The sequence below is a fragment of the Penicillium paradoxum genome, assembly GCF_028828445.1.
Source record: "Penicillium paradoxum strain IBT 22861 chromosome Unknown utg000005l_segment0_segment0, whole genome shotgun sequence".
Taxonomy (NCBI): domain Eukaryota; kingdom Fungi; phylum Ascomycota; class Eurotiomycetes; order Eurotiales; family Aspergillaceae; genus Penicillium; species Penicillium paradoxum.
The window spans coordinates 323,674-347,105 of record NW_026643183.1 but is presented as its reverse complement, the minus strand read 5'-3'; the positions used below and the strand labels follow the sequence as shown (position 1 = coordinate 347,105).

General features: G+C 50.3%; 9 protein-coding genes across 9 annotated transcripts; 5 read left to right on the top strand and 4 right to left on the bottom strand.

The window, feature by feature from the left end:
- Window positions 1–80: 80 nt before the first annotated feature.
- N7457_005175 (uncharacterized protein) lies at window positions 81–409 on the bottom strand (the record flags this gene model as incomplete). Its single annotated transcript, XM_057176220.1, has 2 exons — window positions 81–274; window positions 346–409. The coding sequence occupies 2 exons, from the start codon at window positions 407–409 to the stop codon at window positions 81–83; spliced, it is 258 nt and encodes an 85-aa protein (XP_057030522.1).
- A 1,721-nt stretch (window positions 410–2,130) lies between these two features.
- On the top strand, window positions 2,131–4,367 carry N7457_005174 (pseudouridine synthase PUS7; the record flags this gene model as incomplete). Its single annotated transcript, XM_057176219.1, has 2 exons — window positions 2,131–2,342; window positions 2,396–4,367. 2 exons carry the CDS (start codon window positions 2,131–2,133, stop codon window positions 4,365–4,367), a joined length of 2,184 nt encoding a protein of 727 aa, XP_057030521.1.
- A 296-nt stretch (window positions 4,368–4,663) lies between these two features.
- N7457_005173 (uncharacterized protein) lies at window positions 4,664–5,899 on the bottom strand (the record flags this gene model as incomplete). Its single annotated transcript, XM_057176218.1, has 1 exon — window positions 4,664–5,899. One exon carries the CDS (start codon window positions 5,897–5,899, stop codon window positions 4,664–4,666), a length of 1,236 nt encoding a protein of 411 aa, XP_057030520.1.
- Window positions 5,900–7,640: 1,741 nt separating this feature from the next.
- Window positions 7,641–9,202, top strand: N7457_005172 (uncharacterized protein; the record flags this gene model as incomplete). The annotated part of the gene is made up of 2 exons (XM_057176217.1): window positions 7,641–7,930; window positions 8,005–9,202. Coding segments are annotated over 2 exons (1,488 nt in total), but the record flags the coding sequence as incomplete, so codon positions are not given.
- A 1,567-nt stretch (window positions 9,203–10,769) lies between these two features.
- On the bottom strand, window positions 10,770–11,135 carry N7457_005171 (FAD-binding type 2; the record flags this gene model as incomplete). The annotated part of the gene is made up of 1 exon (XM_057176216.1): window positions 10,770–11,135. One exon carries the CDS (start codon window positions 11,133–11,135, stop codon window positions 10,770–10,772), a length of 366 nt encoding a protein of 121 aa, XP_057030518.1.
- A 1,507-nt stretch (window positions 11,136–12,642) lies between these two features.
- On the bottom strand, window positions 12,643–14,070 carry N7457_005170 (uncharacterized protein; the record flags this gene model as incomplete). Its single annotated transcript, XM_057176215.1, has 2 exons — window positions 12,643–13,199; window positions 14,067–14,070. The coding sequence occupies 2 exons, from the start codon at window positions 14,068–14,070 to the stop codon at window positions 12,643–12,645; spliced, it is 561 nt and encodes a 186-aa protein (XP_057030517.1).
- Window positions 14,071–14,436: 366 nt separating this feature from the next.
- Window positions 14,437–15,986, top strand: N7457_005169 (uncharacterized protein; the record flags this gene model as incomplete). The annotated part of the gene is made up of 3 exons (XM_057176214.1): window positions 14,437–14,538; window positions 14,609–14,698; window positions 14,760–15,986. 3 exons carry the CDS (start codon window positions 14,437–14,439, stop codon window positions 15,984–15,986), a joined length of 1,419 nt encoding a protein of 472 aa, XP_057030516.1.
- A 1,031-nt stretch (window positions 15,987–17,017) lies between these two features.
- N7457_005168 (elongation of very long chain fatty acids protein) lies at window positions 17,018–18,717 on the top strand (the record flags this gene model as incomplete). Its single annotated transcript, XM_057176213.1, has 2 exons — window positions 17,018–17,806; window positions 17,875–18,717. The coding sequence occupies 2 exons, from the start codon at window positions 17,018–17,020 to the stop codon at window positions 18,715–18,717; spliced, it is 1,632 nt and encodes a 543-aa protein (XP_057030515.1).
- A 737-nt stretch (window positions 18,718–19,454) lies between these two features.
- On the top strand, window positions 19,455–22,692 carry N7457_005167 (glycoside hydrolase family 35 protein; the record flags this gene model as incomplete). The annotated part of the gene is made up of 5 exons (XM_057176212.1): window positions 19,455–20,258; window positions 20,320–21,316; window positions 21,374–21,667; window positions 21,721–21,880; window positions 21,930–22,692. The coding sequence occupies 5 exons, from the start codon at window positions 19,455–19,457 to the stop codon at window positions 22,690–22,692; spliced, it is 3,018 nt and encodes a 1,005-aa protein (XP_057030514.1).
- Between the last annotated feature and the right edge of the window lie 740 nt (window positions 22,693–23,432).

Below are 23,432 nucleotides of genomic sequence, written 5' to 3'. Positions count from 1 at the left end.
TGCCGACTGCCCGAGGTATTCAACAGACTAGCCAATCTCGAGCATATCAATCCAGATCCAAACTTTCTTTTAGATCAACTCTACCAGCCTTCACCCTTACCCTCCCCAGCCCCAGCACCAATGCCAGCCCCAGAACCAGCGCCAAAGCCGCCCCCAAAGCCACCCCCGAAACCCCCGCCGATGGAACCACCGCCGCCACCGCCGCCGCCTAGGCCAGAGCCGTCACCACCACCGCCGCCAAGACCGCTGCCCTTACCAACACCACCGTCTTTGCCTGTTCGAATTCAATTAGAGATACTGCAGCATAAAAGAAGCATCAGCCAGGATTGTAGGGATGACTCTTACTGGTAGGAGCAGCGACAGCAGCAAGAGCCATGCCGAGGAGCACGAGGAGGAAGTTTGACTTCATGTTGGAATTGAGCTATTCCTCACAGTCAATCATTAGCTAGATTTCCATATGTAAACATGAAAGAGCAGTGGTTCTTACAAGGAATATGGAAGTATGCTTTTGATGATGGTTTAGATTGCTGTCGAACTGACCGGAATAGCAGGACGTATATCCCATTTTATACCTCGAGGTTCGGCTTTGGTTTCCCTTCGGAGTGCAAGACCGATAGAACGAGACTTCTCAGCTCGGTTCGGAGATTGACCATATCCATTCGGTCGAGTTGACGGTGCATGTGTGATATCCAGTCATTTGCGCGGCTGGAGCGTTGGATTTGGAATTTGTGAGTGTCTTGGTTTTGATACACGTTGCTATGGAATTTATCCTGGATGTAAGGATTTGGCACTGTATAGAAGCAATAGGGACGTTATTCTATACTGGCAGGATACAATGCATCCCGAGTATTAGATCTGTCTTGCTTTATTCTTTTCCGGGCTATATCAAGCATGGATTGGCGCACTCGGAGTTATCACTGAATGATTAAATATAGATCACCTCGAATCCCATAAAGTATTTGTTTTCAAATTAGTCCGGCTGCTTTGCAAACTACGCTTCTCGATCTGAGGTGAGCAAGTCCATAGCGGTTTGACCGGTGGAGATACGATGGCTGATGGAGAATTAGTAGTTATATCCTTAATCAAGCATTTTGCATTATGGCCAATACCTAGGTATGATACTTTGAAGCTCAAAGCGGGCCCATATCTAGTCTTGGCTAGGCTTGGAGAACTTGCAGTTCTGGAATAAAGCTAATCTCCTCATTAACTGGATATCGCTTGCTAATAGTGTGAGACATGGGTAAATTTGAGCAACGGAACGTTGCATAATGACAATGGTCTAGTTGAGTATCACGTTGACATCTGAGACTCGATCGAAGTGATAGTCGTTGCATCAGCGGTGTCTGGCTGGGATGCTTTTACAATTGCTCGCAATCATTTGCTCTGGTACTTGGGTAGATGTGGTGTATAGGCTGTTTAGTATTCTATATTAATAGATTGTCACACTGCTGTAAGGGTTTGGCCGATTTCTCAAGAAAGTGGACAGAATTATTAGGGATGTCCTTGGGCTTTGAGTAAAGACACAACTGTGAATTGAAGACTGAGTCAGAAATCGGAATATCTAAAGAGAATTGAGCTGATCCTGCCATCTAGTGCTGATGTATTTCCTTAGACCGGGTCTATGCGATGGAATTCGCAAGAGGTCAACGCACTTCCCCTTAGAGGGAAGTGATCAAGATGGTACCGGAGGTACCAATACATGTATGTAGGCCATCTACATGTATGTACATAAGGTGCATATAATATATGCTATTTCCCTAATCGCTCCCTCTATTTAGGTACGTGTTGGTTGGCGGAAAGAATGGGGGTTGCAAAGGAAGGAGGGCAGGAACGAGAGAAAAGGAAGGAATCATCGACTGCCTATGAGTTCCGTGGAAGTCTGATGAAGAAGATGAACCACAGGTTCTAGCAGGGCTACCTATATAAGAGACCAGGTCGGGAGGATTGCATATTAAAAGAGCCAATCGATCAATAAAGTAGAACTCGAAGTGAAGTATATACTTTCCATCCAAATACAGTAAGTAGGGCTTCTCCGCATTGGCCCTGTTGGCGCTATACCCAATTGGTCAAGAAAAGTTCCAGGAGCTCAACGTCCTCCTCCAGTCAACCCCACCCATTACGATATACAAAATGGAGAAGCCAGAGATTATGGAGTCTCCGCGCAAGCGACAGAAGACCGAGGATGCTGGTTCCGCGGAGGTCGCCATTGTCGGCGATGGCGCAATCGAGACCCCGAGCACCGCCGCAGTCTCAGATGCTCAAGCTCTGAAGGAAGTCGAGGTCGGAATCACGGAGTTTGTGAGCAACGACACTGAAGGATTCTCGGGTATCTTGAAAAAGAGGTGAGTTATTCAATTATACACCTGTGGGGATCGCGCTAAGAACGGACGCGCAGATACACAGATTTCCTGGTCAATGAGATCACGACTACCGGCGAAGTTGTTCACCTCCGAAACACGAATGCGCCCAACAGTTCCAACAAGCCTGCGCCTGCTGCGACAGAGCCTGCGGCTGCGCCCAAAGCCCCCGAGGCGGAAACCCCGGCTAAGCAGGAAGCAGCCCCAGTTGAGTTCCAGGTTTCGGAAGAGGACCACGCTCTTTTGGTCGAATACTTTGGCGCTCAGCATGCGACCGAAATCATCGCGCTCCACAAAAATGCCATGTCCAAGCCGAAGAGTCGCCCTAGTGAATTCGGAAAAATCAACGTTGGCGTGTCTGATCGCGACCTTCGCACCAAGATCCACCAGGCCATTCGTCGCATCTTCAGCTCTCAGCTGGAGTCAACTACTGATGCAGAGGGAGTGATGGCAATTACCGCTGCGAACAACCGTTTCAAGCGCGACTCCAACGGAGGACGAGGCAACAATGGCCGAACCCAGGGCAACCGAACAAACTGGGAAGAACTTGGCGGCCCATACCTCCATTTCACCATCTACAAGGAGAACAAGGACACCATGGAAGTTATTGCTTTCATCGCTCGCTCACTGAAGATGAACGCAAAGTCTTTCCAGTTTGCTGGAACCAAGGATAGGCGAGGTGCGACCGCGCAGCGCGCCTGTGCTCTGCGCGTCCATGCCGATCGGCTTGCACGGTTGAACTCGACTCTTCGCAACGCTCGCGTCGGAGACTTTGAGTATCGCAAGCACGGTCTGGAGCTTGGAGATTTGCAGGGCAATGAGTTCCACATTACTCTTCGCGACACTCAAATTCCCGGTTTGGACCTGAGCGATCCTCAGGCTGCGATTGCCAAGGCCTCCGAGGTCGTCGGTACCTCCTTGAAGAACCTCTACAAGCGGGGATACTTCAACTACTTTGGTCTCCAGCGATTTGGAACCTTCGCCACTCGAACGGATACAATCGGTGTCAAGATGCTGCAGGAAGATTACAAGGGCGCGTGCGATGCTATTTTGGAATATAACCCTGCATCTCTTCAGGCCGCAATGGAGGGTGCTTCCTCTACCGCAAACATTAGCACTGATGATAAGGATCGTGCCATGGCTATCAACATGTTCAAGTCTGGTGGTAGCATCGCGGATGCTCTGCAAAAGATCCCCCGCAAGTTCACTGCCGAAAGCAATCTGATCCGCCACCTTGGCAGGAGCCGAAATGATTACTTGGGTGCATTGCAGACTATCCCCCGGAATCTGCGGTTGATGTACGTGCACGCATACCAGTCCCTTGTCTGGAATTTCGCTGCAAGTGAGCGTTGGCGCCTTTATGGTGACCGGGTCGTGGAAGGCGATCTCGTCATTATTCAGGAGCATCGCGAGAAGGAAACTGCCTCTGCCGTCGAGGCTGCCGAAACCGTCGATGCCGATGGTGAAATCATTGTTATTCCTCAGGGCGAAGACAGTGCCGTTGCGGCCGAGGACATGTTTATGCGGGCACGTGCCCTGACTGCCGAAGAGGCAGCCAGCGGCAAATATACTATCTTTGACCTGGTGCTTCCCCAGCCTGGATATGATATCATCTACCCCGAGAACGAAATGAAGGAATTCTATCGCCGCTTCATGAATAGCGAGCAGGGCGGTGGCCTTGATGCGTTCAACATGCGTCGCAAGTGGAAGGACAGCAGTCTTAGCGGCAGCTACCGCAAGATTTTCAGTCGCATGGTGGGAGATGATTACTCTTTCGACGTGAAGCTTTATTCAAAGGATGAGGAGCAGTTTGTTGAGACAGACTTGGAAAAGCTGAAGGCTGAGAAGAAGGATGTCGATACTGTTATGGCTACCGAGGCCACGCCTGATAAACTGGCGGTTGTGCTGAAGTTCCAGTTGGGATCGAGCCAGTACGCCACCATGGCCATTCGGGAATTGACGCATGGAAGGGCCACGGCTCACCAGGCTGATTTCGGGAGCGGAAGATAAACAAGACTCGCTAGGTTACCAGCAGGCTTTGTGGTTATCTCTACATCTTATATCGCACTGAGCTTCCCAATCCTCTGACTGGATATGTACCGACATGGTCAGCATGTCATTTCAGTCATGATCGAGTACATACGCTGAAAAGAAATAGATCATGAAATCCTACAAACAAAACAACATCCCTAAAATGAATCAAACGCCGTAGAGCCCAAATAAAACCACAGACAAGAAACTTCCAGTCCCGGTATTAGCTTCGTTATATCACATCGTCTTTTTAATCCCCAGACTTCTCGATATAATCACCGAAACCGCGCTCTCTCCTGCTGGCTTATCGGCGACACTCCATCAAACGACGAGACCATCGAAATCTCATCATACTCCCTCCGTCCTCCCCTACGTATCTCCGAATCCGAAACATCAGAAACAGCATCATCATCTTCACCACCAACAGCAACACCAATCCCAACCTCATCATCCTCGAAATCCTCAAATGGCATCCTCGCCAACCGCGAAGGAGCCCTAGACGAAGTCTCCGATCCAACTCGCCCCCTCACCTCCTGCTCCGTGGTACTTTGCCCCCGATCCATCGGAACCGGCACCGCAACCGCAACCCCAAGCTCCGCCTCCGAACCACCAGGCCCATGGGACCCATGATTCCCCGAGTCCGAGCGATGACTCGGACTATGGCTCGGACTAGGACTGGGCGTCAGCCCCCGCTCCTCCGTCGACGGCGAGATATTGATAATCGGGATGGGCTGCGACGTCATTGCCGCGAGTGACAGCGAGCCCCTTGGTTCTGGGGTCGACGACTTTGGAGAAATCATCAGTTCCTGCGCTGATAGGGCGGGGTTCTGGCGCGTTGCTATATCGTATGGCGGGGGGAGTGAGTTGCGTTCCATCCTGCGTCTTCTCCGGCGGATGAGGAAGAATATCAGGGCACAGATTAGTGCGGTGACGATTACGACTGGCACTATGATTGCGATTTTTGTGGATGTTGATGTGCCGCCGGAGAAGGTGGTTGGGTCTATTGATGAGGTTGTTGCTGCTGCGGGGGTTTCGGTTGATGTTGATGCTGATTTTGATTCTGATGTTGATGTTGATGTTGATGTTGATGTTGACGTTGACGCTGATGTGGGGGTAGGGGATGGAAGTGTTGATGATTTTGGTGGATGTGAGTTGGAGGGTGACGGTGAAGGCGACGGCGACGGCGATGCAGGTGGAGAATATGAAGTTGCTGCGTTATAGATCGAAGTGTCGACTTCCACTGGAGTCTTGCTTGATGCTGAATATGCAGTCAACTCGCTGACTGATGGCCATGGATCCGTTGGAAGGATTTGCGTGACTGTTGGATCTTCATATGTTGTTGGAGCTGGTGCATAGTTCTTGTTTTGTCCCTCGACGACCGTCGTGAACACCACTCCATCAAGGCCCGCTGAGTCCACCGACACTGTATCGAATTCTTCCGGTGGCATAAGCCCTGATGCACCTGCCTCGTCGATCACAGGCTCCATGGCGAAAGGAAACAGCATCACCATCGTGGGTATGTTGAGTTGAAGAGTGCAGCTTTTCGGGGCACCCAAGTCTTATGCGAAGGTTTCAAAGCGAAGACAAAGAAGTGCCACAAAAGATCACCCGAAAGAGACAACTGGCGCTAAAAAGGAATACTTCTGTTAAGTGCCAGGTTTAGGACGCCTCCGATTTCTTTGTATAAGATTCGTTATATGCTCGTGCTTGGAAGCATCAGAAATGGTCAGAAAAGCAGCGAATGCATGAATAAGTTAAGAATACAAAAGTATTCTTACAACCCGAGAAATAGAAGACAACATGTACACCTGGCAACGTACAGCCTATCAGCTCCATGGTGGGGTGAAGCACTGCCCTCGAGATGAGGCCAACAAAGAAGCGCTTGGATATGCGGCGCTAGATCCGGCGTCAATAACCCTCGCCTATTCATCTGGTCTCTTTCAACTGACACACGTAGCATGTTTCCTCAGAGAGAAGAAACCAAACACCACATAACTACAGAATCAATTATCTGGAGACAGGAAACATTGGAATTCAAATCCCTACGAGCCTCATGAATGCTATTTTTACGACCTCGGGACGTTCGCGCTAATATGGGGCCACGTAGGATCAGCGCGAACCCTAACTCCTTTGCGTTTAGTCGGGGTCCGAAGAATGACGGGCTTACGAGGGATATCCTCAATGGGGATTTTCATTATTGGATTATTGCTTTAATGTTGTTGTCCTTCCCCCCTGCATACGAATGGGTAGGGGGCCAATCGTAGATGGCTATCTTTGGCAGACAAAGATTCCTTCGAATTGGGCATAGCATTCATTGTCTATTTAACATGCCTTCTATTCTAGCGTCATAAAATTGTGCAGAGAAACAAGTGGATGCCTTAAAGTCCGTGTAAGCCAGCGTTTAGGCTATGAACTAGCTTATCTCAAATAGTACAGGCCCTAATTCATTATCGCACGGGTTATTGTAGTATATGGACTGCTGAAAGCCGAGAAACATCCACTCAACATACCTAAACACCCCCAAAATTAACTGAAGGTCAGCTCCAGTCAGGTCCATCAAGGTGTATTAGTATAAGGACGACTCGGGGGTTAGGAGTATTGAGATAGTGCCTGGCAGCTCAGGCCTCCCAGTGGAAGGTCAGACCTCGCTTGGGAGGCTTCAAAGCCACCAGTTCTATTTGGAAAAGGATATTTGAATTTTGCTTCTCTCCTTGATAGTTCCCTTGGTGGCCTAACAGCGTTAGGATGTTGTAGTCAGCTCCCCCTCTATGAGAGAGTAATGTTCGCAGCATGGAGCGGTGCGAGAGCCATGCAGTGTAATCAGTCATCTCAAAAAGTTGAGAGGGGATTTTAAAAACACTCAAGGATGAGGTTTAGTTAACGGATCATGGGCCGGGTTAGATTCTTTGAGAGATCTCGGGAGTTCTGGAATCTGGAATCTGATGATGAAGCAGTCGCAGGACGCCCGCGACCCTTGGTATCGACTCTTAGGCAAATGATGTAAGGCTCATTCTCTTTCAGTCGCCAGGGAGTAAGGGCTTTAACACAGAATGCGGAAACCAGCTTGAGATCATTGTCAGGCTTTACTATTTTGCCATCTCCATGTGGTGAAGATCGCCCCGGAGCCCGGGGCCAACTGGACGTCTTAGTAAGCCCTGGTGGCGACCTCCTCCTCAGGAACCCCCCCGCATTTCAAAGTCCAGGAAAGGAAGTCTGTTTGTCTATACTTACTGTTCATTTGTACTTGGGGAGCTTGAAGCTGTGGAGATGGAGGGGAATATTCATCTATGCACCGACGATTCTCATTCCAGCCTGTCGCTATCACGGCCCGGAGGATCCCAGGTTACAGAAAAGCGCAGGCTATTATTGGTCTACATCCACGGCTTCATGGGCTCGGAAGCTAGCTTCCATGACCTTCCCCTCCATGTTCATGACCTTTTAACGGGCTCGCTGAGCGAATCACACGTGGTATACACTCGGATGTATCCACGATACAAATCCCAGGGCGAGATACAAACAGCAGTCGACCAATTCAGCGCCTGGTATGTGATCACGAGACGACATTCTTCTGTCTGGACACATTCAGCAACCAGGTATGCTAATCGAGAAATTCTAGGATATCGCCACATGAGGCGCATGATCTGGACGTCATCCTGCTAGGACATAGTCTTGGTGGAATTTTAGCCGCCGACGTTGCACGTCTGCAACAAAGCGGGCGCCCAAAGCATCGAATTTTAGGGATTGTGGGATTTGATGTCCCCTTCCTGGGGATCCATCCTCGCGTGATACCCACTGGGACCATGGGATCGATGCCAAAGAGAAACCCAGCAGCTGAAGAGAAGCTCGCCGGAGAACAAGAATCTTTAGGCTTGCAACCAGCCTTCAAACCTCCCCCTCCCAATCCCAATTTCGACCCTCCGTTCATGAACGATGTGCGTTTGGTTGAGCGTGGCTTCCTGAAAGGTATCATGCATTTTGTGAACAAGAACACGGATAATCTCTCACGATCTATCTTTGATCGCCTCATGTCGCCCTTGAAATTCGCTGGCTGCGTTAATAATTACTCAGAACTTCGCCAGCGATATCGCCACCTAATGGAGATGGAAAATGCTGAGTCCAGCCCGGAGAGGGTGCGTTTTATCAACTACTATACCGCGAGCACTGGTCGCAAACCAAAGCCACGGAAGTCGAAGGAAAAATCAGAGAAGAAATCCAAGAAGTCACAAAAAGATGAAGAGCACATAAAGGAAGCCGAAGACATTGATCAGACCAATGATACAATGAGAACCGACTTACAAGAATATTCAAAAACGCTAGATCCTTGTGAAGAAACTGAAACGACCTCCTCAATGAGCAAATTGTCAATGGAAGAGCAGACTCTAAAGTCCGTCACTTCTCATTCTTCCTTGACTACTGCAAAAGTCAATGATGAGAATGAACCCCTTTCAACTGAAGAGAAAGGTATTGCAACGTCTACTGCAGCTTCAGTTGACCACATAGAAAGCCCGTCCCTCCCAGGAAGCGTTTCCCTCTCAGAGGAAAGCGGCTCCATTTCAATATCAGAATCCACGGACCTTTCTAAACAACAACTTCGCAAATTCATCCTTTTACCGTCGCATCATTGGAAATACAATGACAATTCCCATTGGCAGCCCATATTAATGGAAGATATGGACGAAGTGATGGCTCATCAGTCTATGTTTATCCCCCAGGGTGAAAATTATGACCATCTCGTGGGGGATAGCGTTGGTCTAATTGAGCAATGGATTGAGAATGATCTCAGTCGACGGTTTCTTCAAGAAAACCTTGATTAGACAATTGTAAATCAATACTGTTTTCAACTAGAGGGGCACATATATTTCTCACATTTTCATCAATATCATATTTTATCCCCATTAGTTGCTAACGCCCGCGGGAGCTATACTCGCTCACTTCACAGTCTCCATCGCTCTGTCCTTTTCCTAGATCGTGCCTTCCTACGGCGGAGACAGCCTTTGTACTTAAGCACACCTCCCGTCCTGAGGTTGCTTCTTCCTCTTACATCTACCTATGCATCCTTGCCATACCCGGGTAACCCAACCCCATGGAATGCTAGGATATCTAGGCTACCTCTTTTATTCTCTAACACTGTCGCCATGACCGAAACCACTATGACCACACCCAAAAATCCAGAGTGCTCGGTCCTTCTAGCCAGTCATCGGGGAAGTTACGAGTCCGAGTAGGCTCCGAGCAACAGGCCACAATGTCTGGAGGCTGCCTCAGATTGCCTCGGATTGCCTCAGAAGGATGATAACCTCCGTTTCTTTCACTTCGAGTGAGGCATCTCCAATTCAGCTCATTTCCCACGCACTTGTGGCTCATCTGGGATTTCCAAATCTCAAATTCAGCTTATGCACCAACCATGTCCCACCAGGACCAGAAACTCCGTTCCTCGTGGTGCGGAGCCTGTCATCCTCTCTGTCTTGTCGGTCCTTATTTTCTTGGCCTGTTTCATCTGCTTTTGTTCTGTGGAAGGTTCACGTGGTGCTCGACCAATTACAATCACCAAGGACAATCAGTCAAGAGGTTTTTCCCCAATAACTCCCTATGCTTCGGAGCTCTGGCGTGTAATATGTCATCAACTTACCCTCAAAGTCACCAATAGAGATTGACTCTGTCACCCGCCTCGGACAGAGTTTCATCATCACAAACAAACGAGTCAATTCAAGCGTCTCCCCATTGGAGGGGCTGCCGTGGGCTCACGACACAAGCAGTCATTGCTCGCGCGCGTGGCCTCCGCCATCTACTCCAATCTATCAAGAATCGGCCGGATTGAACAGCGAGTATGAAGCTTGCGGGGGACACTCCCTGCCAATATTTGTTCTTCCCGCCTCAGGGAGCAAAGAGAGTGTAAAAGTTGGTCTACTTTGGAGCTTCGCTAACGATTTGGTATGATATCGCTAACGCATACGAGAGATTTTTCTGTTCTCGTGGTTTGACTGCTCTGTCTTATCCTGGACTCCTCTCCACGAAAGCGCAACGAAAAGAGTATGATGTTTCAGTTCGTGATTTCGTTCGTCATGGGGAAGCTGGGTACGCCTCATGGAATGCTGCGAGACATGCTTTTATCGGGGACAGCCTTTCAAGTTTTCAGATCCATACGTGGCGAGCGGATCCTGGTCTCGCGAAGCATAATTCGAATATTTGAAATCAAGGTAAGTCCCGTTCTTCTTCGCAACGGCCTCTGCTGAGTCGATAATCTTGCGACATGCTTCCAGCATAGTGCTCTCATCTTCGAGATGAGACCAGTCCATCATGATCACGACCCCTAGCTAGAGTCAGCCAAAGATAAAAGTAGAACCAGGCCAAAAAAACTTGACATTGTTCGCATATTATGGCTATTTAAGCAAGGATTAGGCGGCATGTTTGTGAGTATGATAGGAACGAGTCATAACTCTTAGATTCAGAAGCAGTGATATTTGCGAAGATATTGACAATGTCAAAGATTGTGGACACTTTGGGTGGCACCATCTGGGAGACACACTCAAGCTTATCAAAGGCGATGAGGACAGCGGGCTTCTCTTCGACTGGGTCAGCGTAAATGAGAATCACGAGTGTCATATCCTCGATGAAGTGGCATATGAGAGCTGCCTTAGAGACTTTCTCGTTTGCTTCGTGGTACTCCATGACTGATTTGAAAAGGCTGTCATTATCCTTAGGTGTGTAGATTCGGCCTTCACACCAGAATTTGTTGGAAATGGTCGACATGGTGAGGTTCGTCACAATACCTGATATATAAACATGAGAATTAGGTACATTTTGTTCAGAAAGATCTGTAGTCTCACCAAAATTAGGACCCCCGCCCTTCAAGGCCCAAAAGAGATCCTTGTTATTGGTAGCATTAACCTTAGCAATAGTCGAGTCTGCCAAAACAATCTCCAGTATCATCAGCATTCTCATCACACAGGATCAAGACCCGTGATTCAATACTTACCTCACATTCAATGACACCGTGAGAGGCCAATCCCCGCTCACTGTTCTGAAAAGCCAAACCTCTCCCAAGAAGGAGACCAGCAACACCCACCGTAGGCTGCCGTCCCCCGGTCACTGTCAGCCCATGTTCTTCTAGGGCTTTGTAGACATCGAACCAGGTTTGACCAACACCAATCTGTGTCGTTGAACGATCCCCAGAGAGCGTAACGGCGTTGAACTTCTTCATCGAGAACACCACGCCCCCATCATTACTCGTAAATCCGGGGTTATGCAGGTGACCACCGCTGCGGATGGAGAACTTAATGTCAAGGAAACGACAGAGAGCAAGCCCCTTTCCCACATCCTGGGGTGTTTGAGGCGTCAGAATAATACCGGGATTGAGCTGGCAGTTGGTAGACCTTTCAATATGACGCAAGTCAAATACGTGCAAGATCGAGACGTCGGGCAGCTTCGTTTACCAAGTTGTTTCATTCCGCTGGGAGAAGTTAACGTCGCTTCGTACTACGGCATCTTCTCCAAAGACAAGTGGGAATATCTTCTCCGCCGTACGCAAGCGAAGACTAGCCTTGTCAGGGTCGTTTAGGACAAGGAATTCATTAAGGGCTAATTCGATACTGGTTGATAATTCAGGAAGCTGGAGAATTGCTAGAAGCTTGGATATTTCAGCGATTTTGCAGAATGATGATAGATACACCTTCAACTTTGCAGGGCTCCCTTTCCTTTCGGATATCTTGAGAGGCAGAGATATCGGCGATCCCTAACCCCCAAGGCCAATAGATGAAGGCCAGTGGAGAGCGCTTGCATATTGGGCTGCCTTAGGTGCAGCGATGTGGCTCGTAGGAATCTGTCGATTCTCAGCGCAGCATATGTTGTGATGGGGTTCGAACCTCATGTATATATTTTGAGATATTTGCAAGAGAGCATCTGGCCAGCTTCTTATTCGCTAAATCTATTACACTGGGGTATTCGTGTGGCTCGCAATGCTAACGGCGAGGGCCGGGCTGGAACGAGAGAGTCGGTTATTTCATATCTTATTGTTCTGATATGGAGTGAGCAGTTGATATTTCAGTTGCTGATCTGGACGGTGTTTTAGGCGCTATCATCCAATATATCGCGCTCTTTGGCGAGGTCTTAAAAATAAAACTCGATACCGATAGAATTCGCTCAAAGTTGAAGGCTAGATGCACATAGACACTATATTCGAAGGGTATTCAAATATCACATTTCAATCCCCTCTCCCTCTAACCAAACACTTTTGATGTCTTGGTGTTTGTGGTATAAGCTACCCACCGCGCGAGCTTCCATCCAGTTCATTTGGCTCATATGAAAATGTTTGTAGTTCAGTCGGCTCCGAGTTGCGGCACTTATTACTGGCAGACTGAGTTGGCTGGACTGATTGAAGAGACATACTCTTTCTTTTCATCCTTTCCCAAAGCGCCCAGGCGATAGAGAGTAGAGCAATGACACCCAGAGGGACGCCAACACCTGCACCGATTGCCACGTCGTGGCAGCTGCTGCTACTCGGGCTGCTACTCAGGCTGCTAGTAGTGACATTGTTTGCCTCATCGTTGGTGCAGTTGCTCTTCATAGTACCGGTAATGGTACCGTTCGCTACAATAGAAGACGTATGCTCGGGGTCCCTCACTAGGTTCGATAGCGCTGCGACACCAGGGATAACGTAACTGTTGAAGACCTCGAAGGGGTCTTGCGGCTCGCGTTGGGTAGTACTGCAAACCAAGCCATCTCCATTGCCATGCACGGCGTTGCAACAGTATAACCAGTCCGTGCCAGTGCCGTTAATCGGAATAATAGCTGCGCCAGAAGATCGTTGAGCTTTCTCTGTGAATGAAGGATTAGCATATACCAGGTGCTATGTTAGAAGCTTCCAAACTTACCGCAGATATCCCTTGGGCAACTCTCGCTCATCCAATTTTGATCGGTGCAGCTCCCACGCGAAAGGTGATATGGCCGCTTCATAGACAAGCATAGTTTGTTGGTAAGACATATGGCATTTGATGAGCAACAATGCGAGGCAGAACTGTCAGGAAAGCAGGGCACATCGTTGCTTGGGTCCCCGTTGGGGAAGTAACATTGTTGGGCAGCACTGGACGAGGCAATGAGAAATAGAATGCTGAGCTGGAGGGCAAAACCCTTGAGCAGGACCCAGTTTCCCATGTGGGCAAGGTGTGAGATTGACGCTTGCTTGGTGGTTGAACGCCCCTAGGCCGCTCGAGGTACGGTAATTGCAGATTGAAGTATAAGAGAGAGGACTCAGAACCGTGATAAAGATATATAGGGAGTCCCCAGTAAGTAGTTGGGCTGACTCTCTCCCGGGGTTTTATTATGATTGAAATTCCAACTACCCCATATGCCAGAACATACCTGTACGAATCAATAGTGCCATGCACCCGGTTTAAGAGCAAGTTATGTAGATCCAGGACCTATACGGGGTAATATACATACACCGATGCACCATTTTGAGGGCACCGAGTCTAGGGATGATTTTGATAGTGAGTACCCTGACTGTTAGATAACTTCGAGCTAACTATCCTTTGAAGCTCCTAGATTAAAGTCAAGTTAAGATGATTATAGGAATCGTTACTGCCGAGTATTCTACCTACATCTAGGTACCATGAGATAGAGCAATAACTTGCCAGGACATTTTCAGAACCGAGAAAAGTGCATGATCCTTCAAAAGGCACGTACTCATCGCTTCTATGATGTGTATCAAAAGAAGCATACTCCGTACATCAAAGTCCATTGACTCATCGATCAACAAATCCATGTGGTTTTATAACTGCATCATCCAGGTACCGTACATAACAGAATGGGGCCAGACCGCCTACTTGATTTACAATTAAATGTTCATATCGATTGTTAGCAACTGCCGCGGTCAGTTTAAATTCATTCCACTCTGAACTCTTGGATTTCTCCAACTTTGATGTCTTCGAGAGAGATGCGCTCGTGTCGTGTAAATTACCCGATTTGATTACACGTGATCCGGTGGGGATATTGTCGTCACAGCTTCCCCGTTCCCGACCATCGAGAAACTCTCATCCCCGCACTCTGTGGCATCATGAGTGGTTTTCGCAATACTATGAAGGGTGGCTGGCACCCTGAAGGCAAAGATGGTAGCAAGGAGAGCTGGCGCGGTGATTTCAAAGGAATCAATACAGTAGTAAGCCCATCCTCACCCCTCTCTCAGATTTCCAACTCGACCCTTGTCGCTAACTTATGCTTGCGTGAAGGCCGGATGGATGGGAAAGGGTAAGGAGACCGGTTCTGGCTCTGGCTCTGGACAGTCTTCCTCGTCACAGGGGGGCATCAGAGGCCAAGTAGTAAGCTCACCTCGCTCGGACTTGCGACTCGGCCATTGAGGTTGACTTTTCTCGCTATCAGGCTGGCTGGATGGGCAAAGGCGACAATTCCGAACCCGATCGCGCTAATCACGTCTCCCAACCATTGTCATCTCTCAAAGACCCATCGGCGTTTGGGCCCCCTCCCAAACACATCAATTACCATGGAGCGGCAGCAGTGCCAAATCAAACAACACCCGACCGCCGCGGTCTAGGGGCTCCATTGAGCAAGGAACAAATCGGTGCTCAGGAGAGACTTCAACAGGAAGAAGTTGAAGCAGAAGAGGAAGAGGCACGTAAGCCCCCTCCGCCTCCCGTCCCATACCGCGTGGACACAACCGGCCTGTCTACAAACAATCTCCCTCCACCACCGCGGCGATTGGACTCCGCAAGTCCCGCCTCAACGAGCTCGATCTCAAAGCCTAAGCCACCAAAGCCTCCGCCACGTCTTCCCGCCCGCAACGGGTCTCCCAGCTCCGATCCGCCTCCAGCCTATTCCCCTACACCGGTACTCTCCCACGATTACATCAACCAAGATGCTACATCTCGCCTGGCGAACGCGGGCGTCTCGGTCCCTGCCTTTGGGATCGGACAGGAGAAGGCTCAGTCACCTGCCCATACGCCTATCAATGAGCTGCAGTCTCGCTTCTCCCAAATGAATACCTCGGGTTCTCCATCGGCACCACCCCCACCTACTCGGTCCTCGACGAACATTGAGCCGCAATCAGCGAGCGGCACATCTTCTATCCAGAACTTCCGCGAGCGCCATGCCGACAAAATTGATTCGGGGAAACAGAAGTACGGTGACTTCCGCGAACGCCATGCCGATTCGATCGATTCCGGCAAACAGAAGTTGAGTGATGTTACATCGCGGTTCACGGGTTCTGCTCCAGCGCCTAGCCCTCCGGCCCGGCCCGCATCGAATCATTCTAGTATGAACTTAGAACCGGCGGAGCCCGCGCGGGGCACATCCTCGGTGCAAAATTTCCGTGAGCGCCATGCTGACAAGATCGAAATGGGCAAAGAAAAGTGGGGTGGTGTCACATCGCGCTTCAACACGTTTGTCGAGGACCGCAAGTTCTCTGCCAATGCCAATAAACGCATTCCACGGCCACCTGCTCGTCCCATCTCTATGGCCCCATCGACCTCTCCCGCGGTCTCACCTCCCGTCCAATCGAACTCTTCGGTGGTATCACTTACCGAGCCGGATCTCCAGAGTCAAGTTCAACGCAAGAAGGCCCCTCCCCCCGCCTCCGCCCAAGCGGGCTGAATTCCGGGCGTCTGCCGTTGAGGCTCCATCGCCCTCATCTCCAGCACCTCCTCCTATCCCTCACAGCACTAAACCCCGCTGAGAACTGTACTTGTAGCTATATTCTGTGTACATTTCTGGCGTTGGGTGGATTCTCTTTACCATGTTGACCGGACGAATGGATCATTGTACGATTTTGTCACCATAGAGATGTTCAGGTCCCTTTTCAAGCCTCCCGACTACCTGTAGCTTTGTAGTTACTGTCCACCTCCTATGTTATCGAGGATACGGAGTACAAAAATAGTATGCGGAAAGGCACGGAATACTCCGTACTCATCTTATTATCTCGAGCGGAGGTGTACAGCCCTACCCAACATGACCGAGGCTGCATGTGATGGTATATTTGCATATTCCCAACATATTGGGACGATTCCAGCTAATCCCAACAAGCAGCTGAAGGCCATGACCTGAAGATGTACTCCGTAATCGCTCGTCCTGGTTTTGACGTTCACCTGGCGATGAGTCAGCAGCAGATCCCTGGAGGTTAGATCCTGGCGGCGTCATCTAGACGCCGTGCAACTGGCTCCTGAGTCGTCCGGGGATATCCGGTTTGGAGGGGCAATCCTGGAAGATAGTGGCGTTGCCTGCACCCTATTTATACCTGCAGTTCGGAGTATATCTACGTAGGTACGAGCCGAGCTCAACCTACCAAGGCCAAGATGAACTCATAGAAAAAAAAAAAAAAAAGAAAGAATCCTAGAGAAAGCTAGAGAAACCTAACGAAACCTGTCATGTAAAGGCAATGCAAATCTGGAGAAAAGATGCCTCGGCACGTTGACGAGCCAAGACTTGGAAATCCCAACAAACTCGAGACCGGGGCGATCGAGATCGGCGGCCATTGCCCTTGTTGAGAAATTTCAAGGCCATTTGATCAATGGGATCCACTGCTCTTCTACCTACTTTTTTTTTCTTCTATACTTTTTTTCTTATCTTCTTTAGACCTCTTCTATCTCCTATACGAGTGCACGCGTTGACTCGGCGTCGTTCTCATCATGCACGATTTCAATGTGCCCACCGAGTTTGGCCAGGCAGTTGTTCGCATTGCCTTTCCTCCGGCCTCTCTTCTCAGCTTTCCTCCCAATGAGCTCCCTGTGACCATTCCGGCGCCTCACGTCGACACCCCGACCTGGAAGCAGCCCTTCAACATCCCGAACGATCTCTATAACCAGGTGCTGGACGTCCGGGTACCAATCACCATCGCGACTGTCTATGCGCTCACCGTGGTTTTGATCAATCGCATTAACAAGCGTCGCGGCTATAAGCCCTATGGGTTCAGTCACAGCCCCCTGTTCAAGCTGTTCGTGGTTCTCCACAATGTGTTCCTGGCTGTTTACTCCGCATGGACCTTCGTGGGTATGTTCCAGGCCTTCAGCGGCTCTTTCCCCGATAGCGATGATACCAATGGCCTGGCTGGAGTTGTGGACTCGCTCTGCAAGATCAATGGACCCCGTGGTTACGGTAATGCCGCCACCTACAACGCGATCACCGACGAATGGTCCATTCCCAACCCCGCCTTCCAGTTGACCAACGGCATGCCCGACCCTACGGATGCCGGCCGTCTTTGGAACCAGGGCCTCGCCTACTTCGGCTGGTTCTTCTATCTGTCCAAGTTCTACGAGGTTGTCGACACCGCAATCATTCTGGCCAAGGGCAAGAAGAGCTCGACTCTGCAGACCTACCACCACGCAGGTGCCATGATGTGCATGTGGGCTGGTATCCGCTACATGGCTGCTCCCATTTGGATCTTCTGTCTGGTTAACTCGGCTATTCACGCTATGATGGTAAGTCGGCTAATTCGCATTGCTTCCAGAACCCCGAGGGGCTGATACTAACTCCTGCCTCGCTGTAGTATACCTACTATACCCTTACCGCTCTTCGCATTCGTGTCCCCAATGCCATTAAGCGCAGCTTGACTACCATGCAGATCACCCAGTTCGTCTTCGGAACGAACATGGCTGCTGCTTACCTGTTCGTCCACTACACCATCCCCTACCCCTCCGGCAGCGCAGCCCTCAACCAGCTGTCCAAGGCTGCCTCCATCGCTGCCACTGCCACCGCCGAGGCTGGTTCCGTCGCCTGGTTGAAGAAGATGGCCTTCCGGGCTGCGGGCGCTGAAGGAATTGCCGAGAACGTTGGCACTACTTTCAACGTCGCTCCCGTTCAGCAATCCGGCTACTCTCACCAGATGGTTACCTGTATGGATACCACCGGCCAAGCCTTCGCCGTCTGGTTGAACGTCTCTTACCTCCTTCCCCTCACCTACCTCTTCGCGCGCTTCTTTGTCCGATCCTACCTGAACCGTAAGGACCCCGGTGTGAAGCAGCCCACCCACATGGAGGCCGCCGAGAAGGCCGGCATGGATGCTCTGAAGAGCCTGAGCCGCGAGATCCGCAAGGCTGCTATCGAGGGCGAGAACAGCGAGGTGACCACCGATGATGAGGTCATCAAGGCCCAGGTCCAGAAGATCGCGAACAAGACCATTGCTCCTGATTCGCCGATCCGCACTCGCTCGGCTGCTGCTACAAAGGCGAAGACTGCTTCTGCTTCTTCCAGCCGATCGGTGTCTGAAGAGGGCTTTTCTAAGGTCCCCGTGAAGAAGGGCGCCAAGAAACCAAAGGCTGAGAAGGAGACATCCTCCAGCCCAAGCACCAAGGACGAGAACCGTTTCGGGGTATTGGATAACAATGCTTGAGCGTCAACCTCGGCATGGTCCTCTACCGCATAGATTTTGGAGTTTTGGGGGGTTTAAAAAAATATTTATGATTTGATGCTCGGCTGTGGAAATTGATGGCTTTGCTTTGGTGTCTTCCCCCGCCGTTCAGCTCTTCCCTGCAAGTTTTTGGCTTCTGCAGTTCCCGATGGAACATATTCGAGTCATGGTTGTATGGGGGGAAAGTCTTCTTCCAGATAGACTTGGAGGTGTCTTGGGCGACGGCTTTTGTTTTGATTGCTTTTCCAGCGTCTTGCTTTGATGTTATTCGGAGCTTTTTGCTGCACAAGCATCTCTCTCTTTTTTTTTCTGTATATCTTTATTACCCGTTTATTGTGTAATGGGGGAATTCGGTGTATTATATTATAGCTGAAAAGTCCAACGCTGATTATTCTTACTACTTCGCTCTCTATACTCCGGAATAATCTGAATCCTGCAATGTGAATGGAGGAAAAACATCGACTCAACGCCGGAGATTCGACAAATCCAGCACACGAAAAGGGAAAATAGACACCGGTGTCTAGCTTAGATCCCTGTTTGATGCCGATGTACGGAGTACTCCGTACTCGAATCTCCTATGGCTCCTTTTGTGCAGAGGGTACCCCTCTACATGCCAATGCGGAGGTCAGACGAAAGAATCTCCATCTAACCAGCTATAAATTGATCCTGGTCGCCCCGATGATGCCTCAAAGCATCCGCAGTTGCAAACGCGGCCCACGATGATGACGCGCATCTTCAACTGCCTATTAGTCCTCCTCGCCTGCCTCGGGCCCTCAATCAAAGCAGAGAACCACGCCATCACACAATGGCCTCTACAAGATAACGGCCTCAACACCATCGTCCAATGGGACCACTACAGCTTCCAAGTACATGGCCAACGCCTCTTCATCTTCTCCGGTGAATTCCACTACTGGCGCATCCCAGTCCCAGGCCTATGGCGCGATATCCTCGAGAAAATCAAAGCCGCCGGCTTCACAGCCTTCGCCTTCTACTCCAGCTGGGCCTACCACGCCCCCAACAATGCAACTGTGGACTTCACCACCGGCGCACACGATATAACCCCGATTTTCGAGCTCGCCAAGGAACTGGGTCTGTACATCATCGTCCGACCCGGTCCATACGTCAATGCCGAAGCCAATGCCGGCGGTTTCCCGCTGTGGCTCACAACGGGTGAGTATGGAACGTTGCGAAATGATGATACTCGCTATACGAATGCTTGGACGCCGTATTTTACTGAAATGACTGAGATCACGAGCCGTTACCAGGTGACTGATGGCCAGAACTCGATCTGCTATCAGATTGAGAATGAGTATGGGAATCAGTGGATCGGGGATCCGACTCTACGGGTGCCGAATGAGACTGCTATTGCTTATATGGAGCTCTTGGAGGCAAATGCTCGCACAAATGGTATTACTGTGCCGCTTACTGTCAATGATCCGAATATGAATACCCACTCGTGGGGGAAGGATTGGTCAGATGAGGGTGGGAATGTTGATGTCGCTGGTGTTGATTCATACCCTTCGGTATGTGTCTCGTTTATCTGGGGGAGAGATGAAAACCCACGGAAGAACTGATCTGGTTTAGTGCTGGACCTGCGATCTTAGCCAATGCACCTCCACGAATGGCGCCTACGTCCCCTTCCAAGTCATGGACTACTCCGACTACTTCCAAGAGTCCCAGCCCAACATGCCCGGCTTCATGCCCGAGTTCCAAGGCGGCTCTTACAACCCCTGGGGCGGACCCGAAGGCGGCTGTCCGGGTGACATCGGCGACGACTTCGCCAACCTGTTCTACAGATGGAATATCGGACAGCGTGTGACGGCAATGTCATTGTACATGATGTTCGGTGGACAGAATCCCGGCGCTATGGCTGCGCCAGTGACGGCGACTAGTTACGATTACTCGGCGCCGATCTCAGAGGACCGGTCCATCTGGTCGAAATACCACGAGACTAAACTGCTAGCGCTGTTTACTCGTTCCGCAAAAGACTTGACCATGACCGAGTTGATTGGTAATGGGACGCAGTATACTGATAACCCGGCTGTGAGGGCTTATGAACTTCGGAATCCTGAAACGGATGCCGCGTTCTATGCTACCTTCCATACGAACACTTCGATCGCGACAAATGAGCCGTTCCATTTGAAGGTAAATACTTCAGCGGGTGCTTTGACTATTCCCAAACATGCGAGTTCCATTCGCTTGAATGGACATCAGTCCAAGATCATTGTGACGGATTTCAACTTCGGCTCGAAAACGCTGCTGTATTCCACAGCCGAGGTCTTAACTTATGTTGTGTTTGATAATAAGCCCACACTCGTTCTCTGGGTCCCGACTGGTGAGTCTGTCGAGTTCGCTATCAAGGATGCCAAGAGAGGTTCTCTCAAGAAGTGCCAGGGTTGTGCACGGGTCAAGTTCAATAAAGAACATGGCGGATTAACGACCTCATTCACGCAATTCGCTGGCACGACCGTTCTCGAATTCGACGATGCTATTCGAGTCATTGTGTTGGATAGAACGTCTGCATATAAATTCTGGGCTCCAGCCATCACCAACGATCCCTTCGTACCGGAAACAGAAAGTGGTATGTCTGCTGCTCACAATTTCTGCCGATGATGCGAAAGCTAATTTGCATTCGCAGTTCTTGTCCATGGCCCGTACCTTGTCCGTAGTGCTAAATTGTCCGGTTCCAAGCTTGCAATCACCGGAGATGTTGTCAATGCAACAACGCTAGATATCTTCGCCCCAAGGGTAGTCCAGTCTGTCACTTGGAATGGAAAGAAGGTTCACACTCATTCGACTGAATATGGCAGTCTCAAAGGCTCGCTCAGTGGCCCAAAGGCCATCCAACTGCCAGCTCTCACTTCATGGAAATCAAAGGACAGTCTTCCAGAGCGGTTCACGACGTACGATGACTCCGGTGTAGCGTGGGTTGGTAAGTTTGTCCACTATCCGATTCCAAGAGACGAACCAGCTGATCTTCAATAGATGCCAACCACATGACAACGCTCAACCCGCGGACCCCAACAAGTCTCCCAGTGCTATACGCAGACGAATACGGATTCCACAACGGCGTCCGTCTCTGGCGCGGCTACTTCAACGGAACAGCAACCGGAGCTTTCATCAATGTCCAAGGAGGATCCGCCTTGTAAGCGCGACCCAATATCCTAATATCATAAAACTGACGATCATCATAGCGGCTGGTCCGCCTGGCTCAACGGAGTCTTCCTCGCCTCACACCTCGGCGACGCCTCCACCTCCCAAGCAAACCTAACCCTCTCCTTCGAAAACGCAACCCTCAGCACAACAACCCCGAACATCCTCCTCATCCTCCACGACGACACAGGCCACGACCAAACCACCGGCGCCCTAAACCCGCGCGGCATCCTGGACGCAACCCTCCTCGGCTCCGCCGGCTTCACACACTGGCGTCTAGCCGGCACCGCCGGCGGCGAAACAAACCTCGACCCCGTGCGCGGCGTGTACAACGAAGACGGACTCTTCGCCGAGCGAGTCGGGTGGCATCTACCCGGATACGATGACTCAACGTGGACAGATACCGATACATCCGTGCTCAGCTTCCAGGGCGCGACTGTCCGCTTCTTCCGCACTACAATCCCCCTCTCTCTACCTGCACACACGGACATCTCTATCTCCTTCGTATTATCCACCTCTGGTACGACGCAGTACCGGGCACAGCTGTTCGTCAATGGGTATCAGTACGGTCGGTATAACCCGTACATCGGGAACCAGGTTGTATACCCCGTCCCGGTGGGGATATTAGATTACACGGGCGAGAACACGATTGGCGTAGCTATCTGGGCGCAGAGCGAAGACGGTGCTAGTCTCCGGGTTGATTGGCGGGTTAACTACGTTGCCGATAGCTCGTTGGATGTTGCATCTATGAATACCGAGGGGTTAAGACCCGGCTGGACGGAGGAGAGGTTGAAGTTTGCCTAATCCAATCAAAAAGGGGGGCCCTGATAGTATCGTGAGACTCCGTACGGAGAGGCCCTACACTTATCTCCAACGGCACAGTGTCGGCCCGCGCTAGTGGATCCTCGCGTATAAAGTGGAGAGAAGAGAATTTTTTGGGCTCTTCTTTCTTTCTCTCTTCATCTTTTTCTTCCAGAGGCTTTCGAGCTGGTGGCTTTGAGCTGTGGCTTTGGTAGCCTCACGTCTCATTCTATGGTTAGACCCGTTGGTTTCAATCACACCGTGTTAGCCCTAGATCCGGCTCCGGATCTGACTCGTACTTGGGAACTCGAATCGACTGGATCTAAATTGCTGAAGGGGTCTTGCGTGGCCTTTTGAGTAGCTTGGATTCGGTTGGTTCGGATCCTGGTGTGAGTCAGATCCAGAGTCAGATTCAGGGCTAAGATTGCGTCGTTGGACACCGGGATAGCTGTGGGAATGGAGGTGGATTCGGAGGATGTCATGGGGATGCTCTTGGTTGTGTTTAGATTAGGGAATTATAATACAAGATCTTGATGTTGAACTTCTTTACATGCCTTTCTCTGTAATGGGTTCGTGTACTCCTCAACTCGCAAGCATTAGCACAAGTATCCTTAAGTATACCCGAGTAACAGGGCTCTGTACAGCGGAACTGGGCCTAGTTACTCAGGATATCATGTATGTATTAGGCTAGGACTTGCCCTAGGCGGAAGGTAGTCATAGTTACCTGTCCAGTCATCAAGATA